Raw genomic sequence first — 19890 nt, 5'->3', positions numbered from 1 at the left:
CATTCCGTTTTTTTTGCGGAACCATTGAAATGAATGGTTCCGTATACGGACCGTATACGGACCGCAAAAAACGGCCAGTAAACGGGAAAAAAAAACGGCCGTGTGAAAGAGGCCTTAGTTGTCCTCCAGCCTTTGTTTGGTGCTGGAGCTATGCTCCTGTCCTGGGTGTTCCATCTGTCCAGTTCTTGAGGGCCGCCTAGTGAGACATCTATGTAAACATCCCCTCTGAAGTCACCTTCCCTTCCTACTCTGTTTCTATGTTTGGTATGGTTTATGTTATGGGTTGGTGTTGTAGGTCTAGTTGCTGTCCCATGTCTGGTCCGTTTCTGGTGTGTATAGTCCTGCATGGAGGCTAGAAATTTCCCTGATCTGCGCCTTCGGTGAGAGGGCTCTTTGGTTCCGCAGAGAGGGAACAACGAGTCAGTGTGCAGCTCTGCCTGAGGCCGCCATGCATCCTCTCCGCATGGGGGTTCAGGCAGTTACTGGTGTGCTGGGTTCTGTGTTTGTACTGTGTCCTGTATGGTGTTCAGGTTCCAGTACTTATGCATGGGTTCCAGTCGTCGTCGTTGTTTGGACTGCTGGTGTCTCTTCCAGCATCCGCGGCAGTTAAATGGCCTAGTATTTTGGTGCTCTTAGGCCAGTGGTTGTTCTTTCCACTGGTTTCGTACCTGCCGTTCCAGTTTGCTACTCACTGTCATCTCTGTTAGTGTGTGTGTATTTGTGTTATACTTTCATTGTAGGATGTTCTAGGGGTCAGGTGGACCCGCTCTAGAACATGACAGTAAGTTTTGTCTTCCTCTTTCCTTTGTTTCTAGGCCTGAGGGAGATTCTGGTTCATCCTTCTAGTGGAGGAATCGGTCGTCTCTTGTGCTGACACTATTACCAGGGTTCTACAGGGCGAGTTAGGGCCATAGGCTCCGGTGTATGAACTTCCCTACCATCGAGGCCTGTTCATACTTATAGTTAGTCAGGACTAGCATTAGGGTTGCTCTAGGAGGTGACCAGTTCCCTTTCCCCAGTGTTCAGGCCTAGTTTCTGTTTCGCTTCCCATCGGTGTTGAGTTTCCCCCCACACTGCACCGTGACACCCAACCACCAGCTGGACGGAAAACAGCGAATCTCTCATTGCAGTGCACATGAGTAGTGCAGCAAGCTATGCAGTTTCCCCTTTAATACTCTGATTCAAATTTTTGTAATCGAATTATTAAATTATTGAAACTTCCTGTTATGACAGACCATGATCTCGTTTGCAACAACTTTTTTCCAGTCATTCCTATGCATCTAGAATGGAAAATAAATCCATTTTGCAGGTTTTAATTCATCTTAATCTTCTACTTTGTGCTAACAAGATTAGACAGAATCTGACTACACACATTTTGTCGTCTGTTACCATGGAGACATAACTTTGCATTGGGGCGGTAGGAACAAAACTATAGGAATTTTTAATCATCACCTATTGCAAAGTTGCTTCATTTTTCATTTGAGTGTAGAATGAGCACATAAATTCCCCCAGCCCAGTTTACTTTACACATTCAGTAACAAGTATCAATGGTAGAAGTAAGGCTACTTTCTCACTAGCGTTTCTATTTTCCGGTATTGAGATCCATCATAGGGGCTCAATACCAGAGAAAAATGCTTCAGTTTTGTCCCCATCCATTCATTGTCAATGGGGACAAAACTGAACAGAACGGAACGCTCGAAAAAGCATTCCATTCAGTTAGGTTGCATTCCCATACCGGAAAGCATGCTGCAATTTTCTTTCCATCATGGGATGCGGAGCAAAACGGATCCGGCATGACCCACAATGCAAGTCAACAGGGACGGATCCGTTTTCTCTGACAATAGAAAACGGATCCGTTCCCCCATTGAATTTCAATAGAGTTCATGACAGATCCGTCTTGGCAATGTTAAAAGATAATACAACCGGATCCGTTCATAACGGAAGCAGACGGTTGTTTTATCAGTAACGTGTTTTTTCTGACCCCTGACGGATCTAGCAAAAATGTGTGTGTGAAAGTAGGCTCAACACATCTTTGGTCCTGATTCTTAACCATGTTTTTTGTCTTTAAATGCTTTGTCCCAAGCAACATGGCCTGGCAAATACCATATCCCTGTTAAGTTACAGCAAACCAATGTGCTCTGAGCCACCAGTCTTTACAGCACAATGTGTGTAGGGTTGACATCCTGAGCTGTCCATATGCACAATCACACAAGTATGACACTGCCTACGATTGGCTGCAGCAGGCACATGCCGTATACCGCTACATCATTGCTGCAGTCTTGCATACAAACATCGAGAGAAGATTGAAGCTGTGGTGCTGAGAACAACAGGGAAACAGGTGAGTATCGGTTCATTATTCATATTATTTACTGGCATGCGGCAAATATTGAAATAATTTGGACAACCTATTTAATACCAGAAAATCGGCATTCTAGGTTTGTGGAGAATAATTATTATTTTTTTTTTATCAGACATGGGCAATGTATGCCAAGTACAGTAGATACAACAAAATTACAAATTTATCATAAGTGAAGTGCACAATTTAAACAAACACAGTGCCCTCCAGGATAGATCATGGCTGCACAGTTCCCTGCAGTATAGAAAATGGCCTCCTTTGTGCACAGCGAGTATGGATAATAGCCACTTTGTGTCCCCAGTATAGATAATGGGCCCCTTTGTGCCCCTAGAAATACAAAATGCATCCCCGCTTCAGCCCCTAAGCCCTGATAGGATTAAATGAGCAACTCAATTATAGTTGTTTTATTTGAATTCCTGTGGCCCTTTTACTATACTTTGATCTCTTATCAGCATGTCTGTGCATGTTGCATGTATGCTGCACGTGAGCCGCGTTGCATACGTGCTACATTTATCATTTTAGACTGCCGATTACTATATACACTATATGACATATGCGCGGCATTTACATTGTTATTGTAGACTGCCGACCCTCCGCGACCCTTATATGGGCAGACTGCAATTGTTCCTAACTGGCTGATGCCATCAGCTAAAAATTATCCTTTTAGAACGCCTTAAATACAGTCTTTCCATTGCGGCTGCTTATCTGGTGGACTGCATCACTGACAGCTGCCGGGGACGCATCCCGGTCACTAGGCAACCCTGTCAGAATGAACTGCGCATGCCCCGGCGTGTTTAAACACGGTGGCGTCATCAGTGCTCACCGCGTCATCAAGGAGAGAACCAAGCCTCGTTTTGGGATGGCGCTCTGTTTAAAAGACCGGCGGCCTTAACATGTAAGTTAGGCTTTTCATCGCCTGCAATTGTGGCCATTATCACATGCCACAATACCGCCCCCTATTTTGCCTTTTGAGCTGACTCAGCTCCAACGTTATTTGGGAACCGGCGGTCCGGGGCCAATGCTTTATGGCCCGCACCGCGGCTCCATGACTCCAACCATATTTGTGCTCAGCTCCCCATGTTTCCCCTGATGAGTCTTCTTCTGAAGGCGAAACATGCATGTAAGGATAGATAGGAGCAGGGCTTACTAGGGCTACTTATTTGAGGGAAAGGTCCCTGACAGGGTCGCCCTTATCAGGGGGCGGGTGCTCTGCTGTTAGGCTGCTACTTGTGTTTAGTTATCAGGGCCAGAGCAGTACCCCCCACTTAGGGCTTAATTAGGGATTTTTTTCCCCTACCCTGCCGTATTTCATTACCACGTTATTTAGCCCAGGGATAGCTTTTACCTCTATTTCAGCTTCCTTCCTGGGATCGTGGATCATTGGAACCTTCCGGGTTGTGGTAGGACATTTGGTTATCAATATCAGGTGCCGCCGTGCACCGGCCTTTTTCCTACCACATTTTTTATGTATTGTGATATATCATTCATTTTCAGGGATATCTTATATTAATATGTATTAAAAGTTATGTTTTAGGCTTTACATACTCCATATGATTGCCTCTCCAGGTTTGTTTCCTTTCTCTGACCCCACATAATTGTTAAAGGGATTGTGCAAAATATCACCGTTATTTTAAACTGCCTTATTCTACAGGTTATTAGCGTACCATTGTACAGTGTGGCAAATCTGCTTGGACATTCAGCTTCTACTGTAGGTTACATCCTGCATTGGAGCATTGTAATGCACAAACATCATTGGTAAGAACTAGTGGCGTGGTTAGTGTCACATGTTAGGACACATCTCACTACGCCTAAGACATAACTGATCCAAATACAGTTTATGGCACAACCATCTTTAAGATAGTAATTTGATAGATTAAAAGGGTTTTCCGAGACTTTAATACTGATGACCTATGCTCCGTATAGGTCACCAGTATCTGATTGTGGGAGTCCAAGACCCGGGACCCCTGCCGATTAGCGGTTTAAGGCGGCACTGGCGCTCCTGTGAGCACTGCAGCCTTCTGCCTACTTACCAAGCACAGTGCTGTGCATTGTATAGCAACTGTGCTTGGTATTGCACTCAGCCCATGTGACCAATGAATGTGTCATCACTGGCCTAGGGAAAGCTGATATAAGACCACAGCGGTACAGGGAGCGCCGGTGCCTTCTTCATCATATGATCGGCGGGGATCCCGAGTGTTGGATCCCCACAGATCAGATACTGATGAACTATCCAGAGCATAGGTCATCAGTATTAAAGTCTCAGAAAACCCCTTTAAAGAGGGCAGAGTCTGGAGTCATCTGCTATGGGGAAACAGCCAGGTGACCCCTAAACACGTTAAATAGTTGCCCACACTAAACAGCTGAAAAATCATTTTCAAAGCATCTCTTCTTAATGATCCTTTAAAACACGGATGCAACACAGATAGCATCCGTGTTGCATCCATGGTTTTCACGGATTCAGACGATCATGGACGTTAGGGATCCGGGAACACGGACCAAGATAGGACATGCATCCATGCTGAAATACTGCTAAAACACGGATGTGTGAATACACACATTCAAATTAATGGGGACGAGTGCTGTCCGCGAAGAACACGTACGTGAAACACTGACGTGTGAATGAGGCTTAAGAGTCAGAGTCAAACATGTTATCCGGAGCTTCCAAAAATCCCTCAATGGATGTTAGGAGAGAAAAGGATTGGCACTTTGAATTTTAACGCCCGTTCCCTTACTTTTGCAGGAAGATAATATGCCTCTCTCCATTGAAAACATATACATGCTTGGCAGAATTAAGCTTGCATGCGTATGGGAAGGGGGGGGGGGGGGGGTGAGTCAGGACAGACAGAAGGGTAAATTAAAAGTGAAAAAGAATACTGTACAATTTACAGGGGGTGCCTACTTAGAAAAAAGTCATTTTAAGAACAAACAAGAAAAATCTGCTAAATACTTAAACCTATCAATCCTTCAGCACCAGTACCATGGTTCCCAATCCTCTCCGTACATGATGACGTGATGTTTCTGCATCAGCGTCACAGACAAAAATATCACTATGACAGAAAGGGAACTGAAGCATTTAAGAAATGTTATTTTTATATGATGTGCTCTTGAAATACACAGCGAGTGTGTAATATGAGCTGAAAATATCATTTACAGTGCTGCTTATGGGCCAAAATTTGCCCTCGTCTCTACAAATAAAGTCGATTTAAAGCTTGTGATCATATTAATTCCACGCTGCAAAATCTTTTACTATGATGCTTTCAACAAACGCTGAGAGTCTTAAGCCTTAAGAAAAGCGGTGGCACTTTATTTCACGAGCTGATTGAGAAGTCAATCGCTAATACTCAGTGGGACAAGAATTGTTTCTCTCAGTTGCCACAAAATTAGCCTACCTCTCATATTTGTATACACAGCAGATCTGGAGCACGGCGGCCATGCATTACCACTCCCTGTGGAATTACACTGAGATTCATGCATTATTCATAGCTAAATGAATTACAGAAGGCACATACTATCTACATGTTACCGCTGCGACTATGGGAAATAACCATTATCTGGCGGCATCCCCAATTAGTATAAATATATATACCAAACGGCAGCCTCACTAACAAAAGGTCCAACACACATACACCGGTTCACAGTTCTAGTGACAATGCGTACGGCTACTTTCACACTTACGGCAGCAGGGTCCTGCAGGCTGTTCCGGCGGGGGAACAGCCTGCCGGATCCGTGCTAATGCTAGCCCACTGTGCCGCTGGAAGTCTGCTCTCGCCCAATTCACTATAATGGGGGCGGCCCGGAGGTCCGGCCGCAGCACGGCAAACATGCCAAGAGGCGGCTGGACAAAAACTACAGCACGCTGCAGTTTTTGTCTGGCCACCTCTCAGTTTGTTTGCCGTGCTGCAGCCGGACCTCCGGGCCCACCCCCATTAAAGTGAATGGGGCCGGGGGATACTTCCAGCGACACAGTGGGCTAGCGTTAGTACGGATTCGGCAGGCTGTTCCCCCGCCGGAACAGCCTGCAGGACCCTGCTGCCATAAGTGTGAAAGTAGCCGTAGCTATCAATTCCAGGATGATGCCGAACCCAATTATAGAGTTCCAAACTGGCACGGAAGTGACACCAATGCAAGAACTGTGTGGCAGCTTCATGAAATGAGTTTCTGCTGCACACAGGTCTAAGATCATGCACAATGTCAGCTCTGGAATTGTTTTCTGTAGCAATTAAAGGGGTATTCTGCTTGTTTAAAGTTATTCCGTATCCACAGGATAGGGGTTAACTGAGATAGGTGGGGGTCTACCTTTGGACAGCCACAAATGACAAGAATGGATAGGTACCCCATACCACTCAAAGCACCCCAAAATAAACGGAGCAGCAGGTCAGCCATGCGTGTGGCCCCTCCGATAATCTCTATGGGACAGACTAACGGAACGGTAGTGCGCATGCTCGACCTGCTGCTCAGATCATCTCAGGGCGCTCCTGTTCTTGTGATTGGTGAAGGTCCCAGCGGCAGGACCCCCACCAGTCTAATAGTTATCCCCTATTTTACAGATATGGGATAACTTAACCGCAATACCTCTTTAATTCTATCTCACTATATGGCAATCTGATGGATGAAACTGGGTTTGGTAGAGGTTAAAAAAAATAAAAATGCAATGCACAGCAGCTACTGAAAAAAATATTGGGATAATGCTATAAGGCTGTATTTTATTTTTACAGTTAGGAGGGAGGCGCCATATTTCCCTACAGGAGACATTTAGACCAGGGATGCCGAACCTTCGGCCCTCCAGCTGTTGCAAACTACAACTCCCAGCATGCCCGGACAGCCTACAGCAGGGCATGATGGGAGTTGTAGTTTTACAACAGCTGGAGGGCCACAGGTTGAGCATCCCTGATTTAGACAATTGTAGGCCATTTCTGTTCCAGCACATCTGTGGCCTGGTGCACAAATCCCATAAAGAAATGGCTATGTGGGAAGCAGGCTAGGAAGCTGCTAAACCCTATAGGAATGCCAATGATACTGCAATGCCATGCCCAACAAGTTCCTAGTGGCCACGTATTTTGGGTCATATACACACTGTATATATATTATCTAGCTGAATTTAGAATACACACAATTAGACTCTGCATGTTCTTTACTAGCTGAAACGTCATGTTGAACACAGTACCAATCAAAAGCTCCACTTTAAAAGCACCCGTCCCAACAAAAGGGAAAGAAGAGAAAAAGCAACATGAGATAAAGTGTCACCGCTATCTCTTCACACCTGACATTTAAATGTCAGGAAAGGTAAAAACGACTTTGTGGAGCTCGAGTTATTGGAGCCGGTAAGTAAGACCTCAAAGAGTGGCTGTTTGTGAAGCAAGCACAGCTGCACCACACGCTGAGGGCTGGCATTTTTGCTAACTGGGGGCAATGAAGACTGAGTGAATTAAGACACCCATCGTCTGTTTTTCCAGGCCTTAAGGTTACATCTCGTCTTCACCATACAGCTTGTGGCAAAATATCTTTCCTTTTCATCGCTTGCAAAACACTTTATCAGATCAGATTACTTCTGCCCCAACTTCTCCCTGATTGTCATTTGTCTTTCCAGCATCGTGTGGCAGTAACAGGAACGAACGCAGGGCGGCCATTGTTACTAAATAGTATTATGCCAGGTGTTTCCAGAGCGCTGCTACACTCACATCCCGTCTATTCTTTTCTGCCGTTCTGGGATCTTACAATATTAAAAGAGAAGTCAAATTTCTCTTTACAGCATAAAGCCATATTAGCTAATAATCTGGATTGCTTTCTATTTACTCCCTGTAGTCTCCAAAAACCTGCTTCTTTACTTATCTCTCTGCTTGACTTTAATGCACAGAAACCGCATTATTTCACAACTTGGTAGAAAGCTCACAGATTTCTCAGCCGGATAAAATAAAATGGACAGTTTCATAAGTCCCTAAAGACAGAAGCTGCAGCTACTAAACTAACAATGAGAACTGGAAGAAACGTAAAGTATCCCAACAACTAGCCTGACCCCACCATCAAGAATGAAGATTTCCTACATACCGTAGGTTTCATAAAACCTGAGATCCATGGTTAAAGGGGTTTTCAGAGATTATTATTTTTTTCCCTTATGACCTATCCTCTGCATAGGTCATCAGTATCTGATCATGGGGGTCCGACACCCGGGACCCCTGCTTCCTTCTCACAGCTCACCAAGCACAGTGCGTTACATAGTATTCTTGAATGGGGCTGAGCTGCTCCTAGGACATGTTAACGATGAACGTGATGTCACTGCTCTAGGAAAAGCACAGAGTAGGTAACAGCGCTCACTGCGTTCTCAAACAGCTGATTGGAGGGGGTCCCCATCGATCAAATACTGATGACCCATCCTGAGGACAGATTATCAAGTATTAAAATGTTAGAAAAACCCTTTAAATTCACAAGGCCTTGCTACTCTAAACTTAGTAACAGAACTTCTACTGATCTTGACATTATTATCCTCCTTAGGCCTCATGCACACGACCGTGGTGTGTTTGGCGGTCCGCAAATCGCGGATCTGCAAAACACGAATGGCGTCTGTGCGCATTCCGCAATTTGTGGAATGGCACGGACTGCCTTCAATATAAATGTCTATTCTTGTCTGCAAAGCGCAGACAAGAATAGGACAGGTTATATTTTTTTAGCGGGGCCACGGAACGGAGAAACGGATGCGGACAGCACACAGAGTGCTGTCCGCAACCTTTCCGGCCCCATTGAAGTGAATGGTCCTCACCCGAGCCGCCAAAACGGCGGTCCGGATGCAGGACTCCTGAGCATGCGCACACAAAGGAGAGGACTCCAATACATTCCATGGGCAGTTTCCACACAGTGGGGCAAAAAGGGTGAAAATCAACATACATTAAATGTACAAAGATTGATGATTTTGAGCAAATGGCATGTGTTTTGTTCATGTACTACTGTAATTACTAGGGGTGGTCTGAGGTTACAGATCTGTTTTAAAAGGTCCCAAAATGTGCCCCCTCTCTTTTTAGCTTGTAGGCCAATACAAACATTGCATCACGGAAATAAAGTACATTGCTCTCCAGCCTCATAACAGATAAATGAAACATTTCAGCATATACTGCACCTGTACATATTATGCTGTTATAGTGTACTACTGTAACATGATAGAACCAGGGCTGCATTTTATATGCATGCAAATTTGGAGTATGCCCTAGGACAGCTCTTAAACTGGGGTATCATTATTATTTTCGGTTACTACATGAGAGATTGCTGGATCAGGCTACTTTCACACTAGCGTTCGGGGCTCCGCTTGTGAGCTCCGTTTGAAGGGGCTCACAAGCGGCCCCGAACGCATCCGTACTGCCCCAATGCATTCTGAGTGGATGCGGATCCGCTCAGAATGCATCAGTCTGGCAGCGTTCAGCCGCGGATCCGCTCAGCAAGCGGACACCCGAACGCTGCTTGCAGCGTTCGGGTGTCCGCCTGGCCGTGCGGAGGCAAACGGATCCGTCCAGACTTACAATGTAAGTCAATGGGGACGGATCCGTTTGAAGATGACACAATATGGCTCAATTTTCAAACGGATCCGTCCCCCATTGACTTTCAATGTAAAGTCTGGACGGATCCGTCTGAACAACTTTCACACTTAGAATTTTTTCTAAACTATAATGCAGATGGATCCAAACGTCTGCATTATAGGAGAGGATCCGTCTGTGCAGACACCAGACGGATCCTCTCTGAACGCTAGTGTGAAAGTAGCCTCAGCATGCTGAGGAAGTGTTCCGGACGTATATACCTCAGACCACTGTTTGGTCACCTGTTGACTACAACTGTACCTCTACAAGGGCAGTCTATAGAGTAAAGCCAATACATATCACCCAGAGGGGCCAAAAAGCCCAATGTATACAGTAAACTGGGTCAGGCACAGTTCGAACATAGGTTAACGGAAACAATTTATAGCGTATTAATATAAATGCCTATGTTTTCTGTGTTTCACGACAAACTGGCACCATATTAGCAGATCAACGTTAAAACCACCACCACAGAACCAAAATATTTTGGGGAAATAAACGAGCTTCAAGTAAGTAGGTTATAGTGTCCGCTTACCTTGTTAAGAGCCAACATACTGCACTCGAGTATATTGGTAACAGCCTGCATGCAGCATGTCAAAACAGGAATAAGTGCTAGTTAAGAAAGCACACACTGAACATTAACAGACCTTACACATCATCCACTTCTTATGTTCGGGACTAAGGCTACTTTCACACTAGCGTTTTTACTGCATCCGGCAGGGTTCAGCAAAAACGCTTCCGTTACTGATAATACAACCATCTCCATCCGTCATGAGCGGATCCAGTTGTATTATCTTTAGCATATCTTTAACATTGCCAAGATGGATCCAGCGTTACCCCCATTGAATGTCAATGGGGGACGGATCAGTTTTCTATTGTGGCAGAGAAAACAGATCCGTCCCCATTGACTTGCATTGGGGGTCATGCCGGATCCGTCTTTCTCCACATCCCAGGACAGAAAGCAAAATACAACATGTTGCTGTTTTCTCTCCGGTCTGGGAACACAACTAAACGGAAAGGAATGCATTTTGGAGCACTATGTTCTATTCAGTTTTGTCCCCATTGACAATGAATGGGGAAAAAAGGAAGAGTTTTTTTCCGGTATTGAGACCCTATGACGGAACTCAATACCGGAAAACTTAACGCTAGTGTGAAAGTACCCTAAGGGGTTTTGATTACCCGAAAAGTAATGACTAGTGTTGAGCAAACTTGTGTGCTTTAAGTTCGGAGTACAAGGTTCGGGTTATCTAAGAATACCGTCCATAAGATATGGCCAGTGGTAGCGGAATCCATAACAGAATTCTTTGATAACCCAAACCCTGTACGTTGAACTTAAAACACAAGTTCGCTCAACGCTAGTAATGACATATTGCTAGAACATGCATTTACTTGCTAAATTTGGGCGTTTGACCACAATAAATATGATGCCACTCTCTCCATTTTAGTTCTACCTGCATTTAAAAAAAAAAAAAAAAAAACACTGTCTACCACGCACTACAGGGATGCTTTCTGTCCGCACCAATAGTCTCACGACTGTCCCTCTAGGCATGTGCATCCACCTCAGCAAGGTGGACAGAGAAATTGGAAAAAAAAAATTAAAAATAAGCAGCTGGTGCTATTCATATAGATTCTATTGAATAGCTTAGTGGCTATGCTAAATGTTTACTACATTTTGATATATATATATTTTTTTAATAACATGCAATTACAAAAGTCAGAGCCAGGTATCTGTTTGAAGACTGCAGAGTATTTTGAGGAACAACCCCTTTAAACAACTGCAACTTTGATTTCTAGAATCTATAACTTAATATACTTGTAGCATTGGCATGCAATTACAAGGCTCCTATTAAAAAATGCATTAACTGAAATAAAAAATTAAAAAAACTTTTATATGATTGCACATTGGGTTATGGAATCATAAGAACAATGTCAAATTAATTCAATGTAATAAAGCATCAGGTGAGATCGCTCCCGGATCTAATCCAGCCTCATTTGTGGCAGGATTGGTAAGGAGTCTCTCTGTAATAAAAGATATTGGTATGTCTCAGGCCTGTACACAGACCTGTATTTATTGCCTTTGGGGCAGAAATATGGATGCATTTGACTACAGTTACTACTGTGAGTGTGCTTCATATTACAACAGACATACCTTCTTCTTATCTCTCATTGAGCCTTTGCCTCGAACCATAATCTTGCATCCAGTTTCTGCTTCCAATTGCTTAGCTGTTAGTCCTCGGGGTCCAAGGATACGTCCAACAAAATTAAACTAAAAGAAAAAGAAGACTGTCAGAAGCGGGCATTTACCAAAAATTAACAGATAGACAATATCTCCAGGCGAACATCTAAAACTGGACGCCAAAACGGGCACCCGATTTATGGTACATTCATACACAGGTTCTTGCTGGTGTTATTCTGCAAATTTGCGTTTTAGTCTATGGGAAATATAAAAGGCAGGACACAAGCTTTTTTTTCTTTTCTACTGTCATTGTTGATAATTAGGGGTCTGATTTCCTACATGTTGTACCATTAGGAAACTCTATGTGGAGTATAATTTTACAATATTTCACAGGCATTATACTTAAACTTTTTCTTCAAACTAATGTGACCGTGATTAGGACATTCTCCGCTCTAAGAACTGCCATACACTTTAAACAGTCTCTGGACTCCAACACTTTCCTAAACACTTTGCTCTGTAGGTCAACTACGCACTTCCCACCATCATCACAAATACCATCATCACAAATACCTCTAGAAAAAGAAGGGAACTGAAGCTGTAAAATAGTCTACGGGCCCTTTTACACTGGCAGCTGAATGGACTGGAATGAGTGCCAATTGAAGATACCGCAAATTAACCGCTGCCCGTTACATTTTCACAGAACAATTATTGGAAGTGGTTTGAACGAATGCTCATTTTTGTGATTCATTCATTTCACCTTCTCATAGGTAACACTGTCAGTAGCACATCCTCTTCCTGTTTATATGAACTGCTGACAAATTACTTAAAACATACAATCAATGACAAACTAGCGTCTTCTCGTTTGCCGTTTAATCACTGGGCAATGATCAGGAATGAATATTCATTAGGCCTTTGGATTGCGCTAGGATACAGTGAGGAACAGAAGTATTTGAACACCCTGCAATATTGCAAGTTCTCCCACTTAGAAGTCACGGAGGGATCTGAAATTCACATTGAAGGTGCATTCCCACTCGACAATTTAAATAAAAATAAAAATCAGGAAATCACATTGTATGATTTTTAAAAGAATTTGTCTTGCACTACTGAACATAAGTATTTGAACACCTGAGAAACAGCAAGAATTCTAGCTCTCAATAACCTGTTACTGTGCCTTTAAAAAGTCCACCTCTACTCCACTCATTAATCTAACTTAGTAGCACCTGTCTGAGCTCTTTAAAGACACCCGTCCACCCCACAGCCAGTCAGACACCAACTACTACCATGGGCAAGACCAAAGAGATGTCAAAAGACACCAGAGAAAAAATTGTGGACTTCTACAAGGCTGGAAAGGGCTACGGTGCAATTGCCAAGTAGCTTGGTGAAAATAGATCAACTGTTGGAGCTATTGTTAGAAAATGGAAGAGGCTAAAGACGACTGTCAGTCTCCCTCGGACTGGGGCTCCATGCAAGATCTCACCTCGTGGGGTATCACTGATAAGAAAGGTGAGTAATCAGCCCAGAACTACAAGGGAGGAGCTGGTCAATGACCTGAAGAGAGCTGGGACCACAGTTTCAAAGGTCACTGTCGGTAGAACACTATGCCGTCATGGTTTCGAATCATGCATTGCACGGAAGGTTCCCCTGCTCAAGTCATCACATGTCCAGGCCCGTCTGAAGTTTGCCAATGATCCAGAGGAGGCATGGGAGAAAGTCATGTGGTCAGATAAGACCAAAGTAGAACTTTTTGGTCTAAACTTCACTCGTCGTGTTTCGAGGATAAAGGATGAGTGGCATCCCAAGAACACCATCCCTACTGTGAAGCATGGGGGAGGTAACATCATGCTTTAGGGGTGCTTTTCTGCGAAGGGGACAGGACGACTGCACTGTATTAAGGAGAGGATGAATGGGGCCATTTATTGTGAGATTTTGAGCCCCGAAACCTGACAGATCTAGAGGAGATCTGTTGCAGTGTGCAAACCTGGCCAAGAACTACAGGAAACGTTTGACCTCTAATTGCAAACAAAGGCTTCTGTACCAAATATTAACACAGATTTCTCAGGTGTTCAAATACTTATGTTCAGCAGTGCAAGACAATGTGATTTCCTGAATTATTTTTTTTTTATTCTGTCTCTCAGAGTGGGAAATCACCTACAACCTACAAAGTTGGGGAATTTGGAAAATCGCAGGGTTTTCAAATACTTCTGTTCTTCGCTGTATGTCATCAATATCTGATAGAAGGGGTTCCAAAGGTGGAACACACAAACCTATCTCCAAATTGGGGGCTGCAAAAGAGAGCGCACTGCACATGAGCAGCATGCTCTCCCTTCACTTCTATGATAGTTCGGAAAATAGCCAATCGAGCGTGCTTGCTATTCACAGCGGTGAATGGAGAGGACACCACACATGTACGGCCACCTATCCATTCACCACTATAGGACTGCCGGAAATTACCGAGCCAGCACTTGGTTATTTTTGGAACTCCCATAGCGCTGAATGGAGAGTTGGTGTGTTGCGCTCTCCTTCACTTTGGGGGGACCATTCTGGAGATAGAAGCAGGTCCCACAGGTTTAGACAGCACGATCTGCTGTCCAGAAACGATCATTTATATGCCTGCACTAACGATAGGATCTCCCCCGATCAGCGGCACCTTTACACAGGCGGATTGTCAGGAACGAGCGTTCGCAGGAACATTCCTGATAATCTACCGGATTATTCCCCCGTATAAATTCACCTTTAGTCAATGTGTTAAATGAACCATATTTAAATCAATGCACAGGAAGTCATCTCCAGATTTGTTAATCTCGAACCGTTTAAGGCCCCATGCACCGTATTTTGTGATCTGCAAAATAAAGATACTGGCCGTGTACAATTTCTGAGGGTGTCACTGTCAAAATGCCTATAATTTGCCTGCAAAATGGACAAGAATAGATCAGGTTTTGCTTTTTTTGTGGGATGGACATGTGGACATCACACAGTATACTGTCTGCACTTATTTGCGGCTCTCTTGAAACTAATGGGTCACTATACAATCTGCAAAAAACTTAAATATGAAAAATAGGGTTGGGTGCATGAGGCCTAATAGACACTTGGCCTTCCATTAAAAGCTACTGGAAGAACAGAGTCTGAACAGCGCTCGCAAAGTTTGTGTCCAAATATAAATGTCAATATTAATTGACAATCTTGGTTTTAATTACATGCAGGGATATAGCAGTCATTAACACTGTGAACCTGTAACGTCCCTCAGACAAGGGCATGCAGACCACATCCTTCCAAAGCACTTTTGTTCTGAAGATAACGCTTTGAAATGCCCTTTTAAAACCCTGCCTACCGAGCATGAGGAGAAATATGATAGATTCCTACCTGTCTAAGAGCAACTGACAAGGAAAAAAAAAAAAAAAAAAAAAAAAAAAGTCTCAAGATATTAACCTTCTGGCTAGTGAATGTTAATTTTACAGTGTTGGACAAGGATTAGCCTTAGACGGAACAGGCCAAATTCATAAATTAAAAAAATTGAACAACATTAACTTTGCATATTCTTGAGCCGTCCTCTCAAGTTGTAAAAAGCATCTGTTTATCGGAAAACTGGGTGATTATCAAAAGTGACTGCCATTAGAGCTCCCTCAAGGGCTGTTACTCAGCTTCATCTGACTACTTCAGGTTCCAACTCATCCCATATACTGCAGACTCCATGACCGCCTGGTGACAAACCAGATTTTAGGCTGTGAAATCCAAACTCCTACTTTATCAAGATTCTTCTAAAGCAGACTGTACATGGGATATTAGAAGAAGCCTCAATTAGTCAGCCACACATGCTTGTGTACCTCACTGAGGGAGGATGACCACTGGGCCTCCCCTGATCATAATAAGAGTGTCCAAGCCCTCACTTATACACTGGGTTATGAATTTGAAGTCTTAAAATCCATAAAAATGCAAAATAATCCACAGGCAGCATGTTATAGAGCAGGATGAGCCAAGTACGGTAGATTGATATTTAAGTTTGTGTGAAGAGATTCAGTGTAACTATTATTTAATTTGCTTAAATTGCTTATTCTGGGCTTTGAGGTCCCCCCCAGACCATTGTGTCTATGGACCACTGGGCTGCCGTAAAGCAAATTTCTTAATACTGTTAAGAACAGCTCAGACAAGGTGGCTGCCCCCATAATCACATTCAGGAAATAGAATAAATAAATCTGCATTTATAAAAACAGATTACAAACATTTTTTGGGTGACATTTCCTTTAAAGGATAACTGTCGTATTTTTATTTTTTTGGGGTATTGGAGTGTGGTGATTAATATCACCTTGGTGGCCCTATTTCAAACTTTTTACCTGTGCTTAAAATAGGGTTGCTAAGCATGGTCCGTCTATCTGTTGAAGGACGGAGGACGCAGAAGCAGGCTGCGTGCAAGGTCACATTACTGTAAGTAAATGATTAAAGCCAGGTCCTCCCCAGCAGCTGATAACAGTGCCTGGGCTGTGTGCACTTCTCCCTGTCCCTGCGCTTGGCAGACGCTCCCTCACTCAGCAGAGCTGGAGAATGCAGAGTGGAAGCAGCGCACAACAGGGAAGGGAGATCTGCCATCTGCTCAGTGTATAAATGAGAGCAACATGTGGTAAGAGGACACCTTTGTGCTGCAGGAGATTAACCCTTTAGGGGAGGAGGGCTCAGGTTACTGACACTTTTGGGGGGCTATTGTTACTGGCTAGTGAGGGCAGGCGGGATTAGCCTCAGGGTGAGGGCAGTGGCGGCCATCTTCACTGAATAGTGAAATCTTATTAAATATGGGTTAAGAGTCTAATAGTAACTGATTCTGGAAAATCATGTTATTAGTAACTACATATAAGAAAATTGAAATTAGGGTCTAAATGTGACAGTTATCCTTTAAGTGACCTCACAAACAATACAACTCAATGAACAAGCATTTCGCTCATTTAGGGTCCATTCACACGTCCGTAATTCGGGTCCACATTTGTTCCGCAATTAATAGTTATTAAATAAAAAGTGAAATAAATATATTAAGTATAAATCACCCCCTTTCCCAATTTTACATATAAAATATATAAACAATAAATAAACATATTACATATCGCCACGTCTGAAAAGTCGTTAAAATATATTAAAATAAAATTTAAAAAAATTCCTATCCGGAACACCATGGTAAAAGATCATGTGACGTACCATGTGATGACCGGAGTGACGTCATCACAGGTCATTGAACTATAATTAATGCTCACCACAGGTCCTATTCAGTAAAAGAGACAGACGGAGATGCCGGGCTACGCGATCAAGTGGATTAAGGTGAGTTAAATGATTTTTTTAAATTTTTTTTAACCCCTCCAGCGCTGTTTTACTATGCATTCTGTATTCAGAATGCTATTATTTTCCCTTATAACCATGTTATAAGGGAAAATAATACAATCTACAGAACACCGATCCCAAGCCCGAACTTCTGTGAAGTTCGGGTTTGGGTACCAAACATGCGTGATTTTTCTCACGCGAGTGCAAAACGCATTACAATGTTTTGCACTCGCGCGGAAAAAACGCGGGTGTTCCCGCAACGCACCTGCACATTTTCCCGCAATGCCCGTGTGAAAGGGGCCTTAAGGCCTCTTTCACACGAGCGTGACGGATTAGGTCCGGATGCGTTCAGGGTGCGTTCAGTGAAACTCGCACTATTTTGCAAGCAAGTTCAGTTTTTCACGCGCATGATAAAAAACTGAAGGTTTACAAACAACATCTCTTAGTAACCATCAGTGAAAAACGCATCGCACCCGCACTTGCTTGCAGATGCAATGCGTTTTTCACGCAGCCCCATTCACTTCTATGGGGCCAGGGCTGCGTAAAAAACACAGAATATAGAACATGCTGCGATTTTCACGCAACGCAGAACTGATGCGTGAAAAACATTGCTCATGTACACAGACCCATTGAAATGAATGGGTCAGGATTCAGTGCGGGTGCTATGCGTTCACGTCACGCATTGCACCTGCGCGGAAAACTCGCTCGTGTGAAAGGGGCCCAAGTCATTATCCTGCAGAGCCGGGATTCTGGTTTCTCAGGGATAACACAACAGGAGCATTTATCTACAAACAGTACAACCCCCCCCAAATACCATATTATGTCCTTAATTTATCAGGCTGACTCAATAGTCACTTCATTCTGGGTGATTTAATGCAGAGTATCAGGCAGCACTCTCATTTCTAATAGCCAGGAAGGCTATAGGAGGACGATTGGTGTAAAGGGTGACACTGTCATTACAGGGAGCCATGGCTGAGGCTGCACTACATAACACATCCAGCTGCAGAAATAAAACCAGCTCATGTACAGGGATCCATTGCATTTACACAGAGATTGCAAATCCTAATCTGTATTGAACAATGCCTAAAGCCCAGAATTGCTTCTGTTGTTGAATGTGAATAATGTAGTTTTAAGGGATTTAGCGGCTTGTCTAATCTGGGCTGCATTATTGTTAAATGCAGTTTTATTTCTCATTCTAAAGCCCCCTGCACCTGTTCTGCGGAGTGTCGCCATCATTGCCCTGTTCTGCCTAGATTAGATTTGTGTTGATAAGACAATCACTCTGTGTGACCTTTTGAAAAGAGTGCAATATGAATGAAAATCATTTCTGTAATCCCATGGGATGCTGTACAATTATTTATAGACATTTGTGACCATTTGCCTTTACAGAAGGATACAGAGAAAAAGCTGCTACGGCAAATGAAAAAGTATCAGGGAATCCCATTCCTAAACAATGGCAGACTACCGCTCATGACCTTCCCACTCATTACAGACTCAGACTAATGACTGCTACGGCGCATACTTGCCAGGTGGTGACGCTAGGCTGGAAGCTGACAATAGAGGAAATCCATTGATTAGTGTCTAAATGTATCTTACAGCTACTCACTGGGTCACCATGTGGCTCGCAGTACCGCATCACACATATCACACACCCTGAATCATGGGGACCTCACCAAACATGAATTCCACCAGAACTGGCTTCAGCACTAAATCAACTGAAATCAGCAGCACGTAAAAGAACTGTTGCTGTGCATAGGACATAGGGTTGGACGATATCAAAAATATTCCCACGATAACGATATTAAGAAATTTATCGCGATAACGATATATATCGCGATAAATGCCCATTTAGAAGAAAAAAAAACACTTGGGGCCACAAGGACACATTATACTGTATGGGGGCAGCCACAAGGAGACGTTACACTGTATGGGGCCCCCCCTCCCCAGTATTAATCATTGGAGGCCACAGGGTCGTCCCTCCATCATTGGTGGCAGTTTGCAGTTCCGATCGGAGTCCCAGCAGTGTAATGCTGGGGCTCCGATCGGTTACCATGGTAGCCAGGACGCTACTGAAGCCCTGGCTGCCATGGTATGTTAGTGAGCAGCATTATATTCACGTGTGTCGTGGCCGCCGGGCGCTCCTTCTTCTGTCTGTGCGGCGCATTGCTAAGGCTTATAGCATTAGCAATGCGGCGCACAGACCTATGAGAAGAAGGAGCGCCCGGCGGCCACGGCGCACGTGAGTATAATGCTGCTCACTAATACCATGGCAGCCAGGGCTTCAGTAGCGTCCTGGCTACCATGGTAACCGATCGGAGCCCCAGCATTACACTGCTGGGACTCCGATTGGAACTGCAAACTGCCACCAATGATGGGGGGACGACCCTGTGGCCTCCAATGATTAATACTGGGGAAGGAGGGGGGGGCCCACTGCCACCAATGATGGGGGGACGACCCTGTGACCTCCAATGATTAATACTGGGGAGGGAGGGAGGAGGGGGGCA

General features: G+C 44.0%; 1 protein-coding gene across 5 annotated transcripts in view; it reads right to left on the bottom strand.

Moving 5' to 3' along the window:
* QKI (QKI, KH domain containing RNA binding) overlaps window positions 1-19890 on the bottom strand; it is a 188080-nt gene that overhangs the window by 85812 nt on the left and 82378 nt on the right. For all 5 annotated transcript variants that reach the window (XR_005778434.1, XM_040429286.1, XM_040429287.1 and 2 more), the window contains exon 3: window positions 12062-12178. Coding sequence is in view for 4 of the 5 variants with exons in the window: in XM_040429286.1 (XP_040285220.1) it covers window positions 12062-12178 (117 nt within the window). In the remaining variant the exon portion in view is untranslated. The remainder of the gene's footprint in view (window positions 1-12061; window positions 12179-19890) is intronic.

Source organism: Bufo bufo, chromosome 4 (genome assembly GCF_905171765.1).
Source record: "Bufo bufo chromosome 4, aBufBuf1.1, whole genome shotgun sequence".
NCBI classification, from domain to species: domain Eukaryota; kingdom Metazoa; phylum Chordata; class Amphibia; order Anura; family Bufonidae; genus Bufo; species Bufo bufo.
Note: the sequence above shows the minus strand (reverse complement) of the source record. Positions and strands in the feature narration are given on the sequence as shown.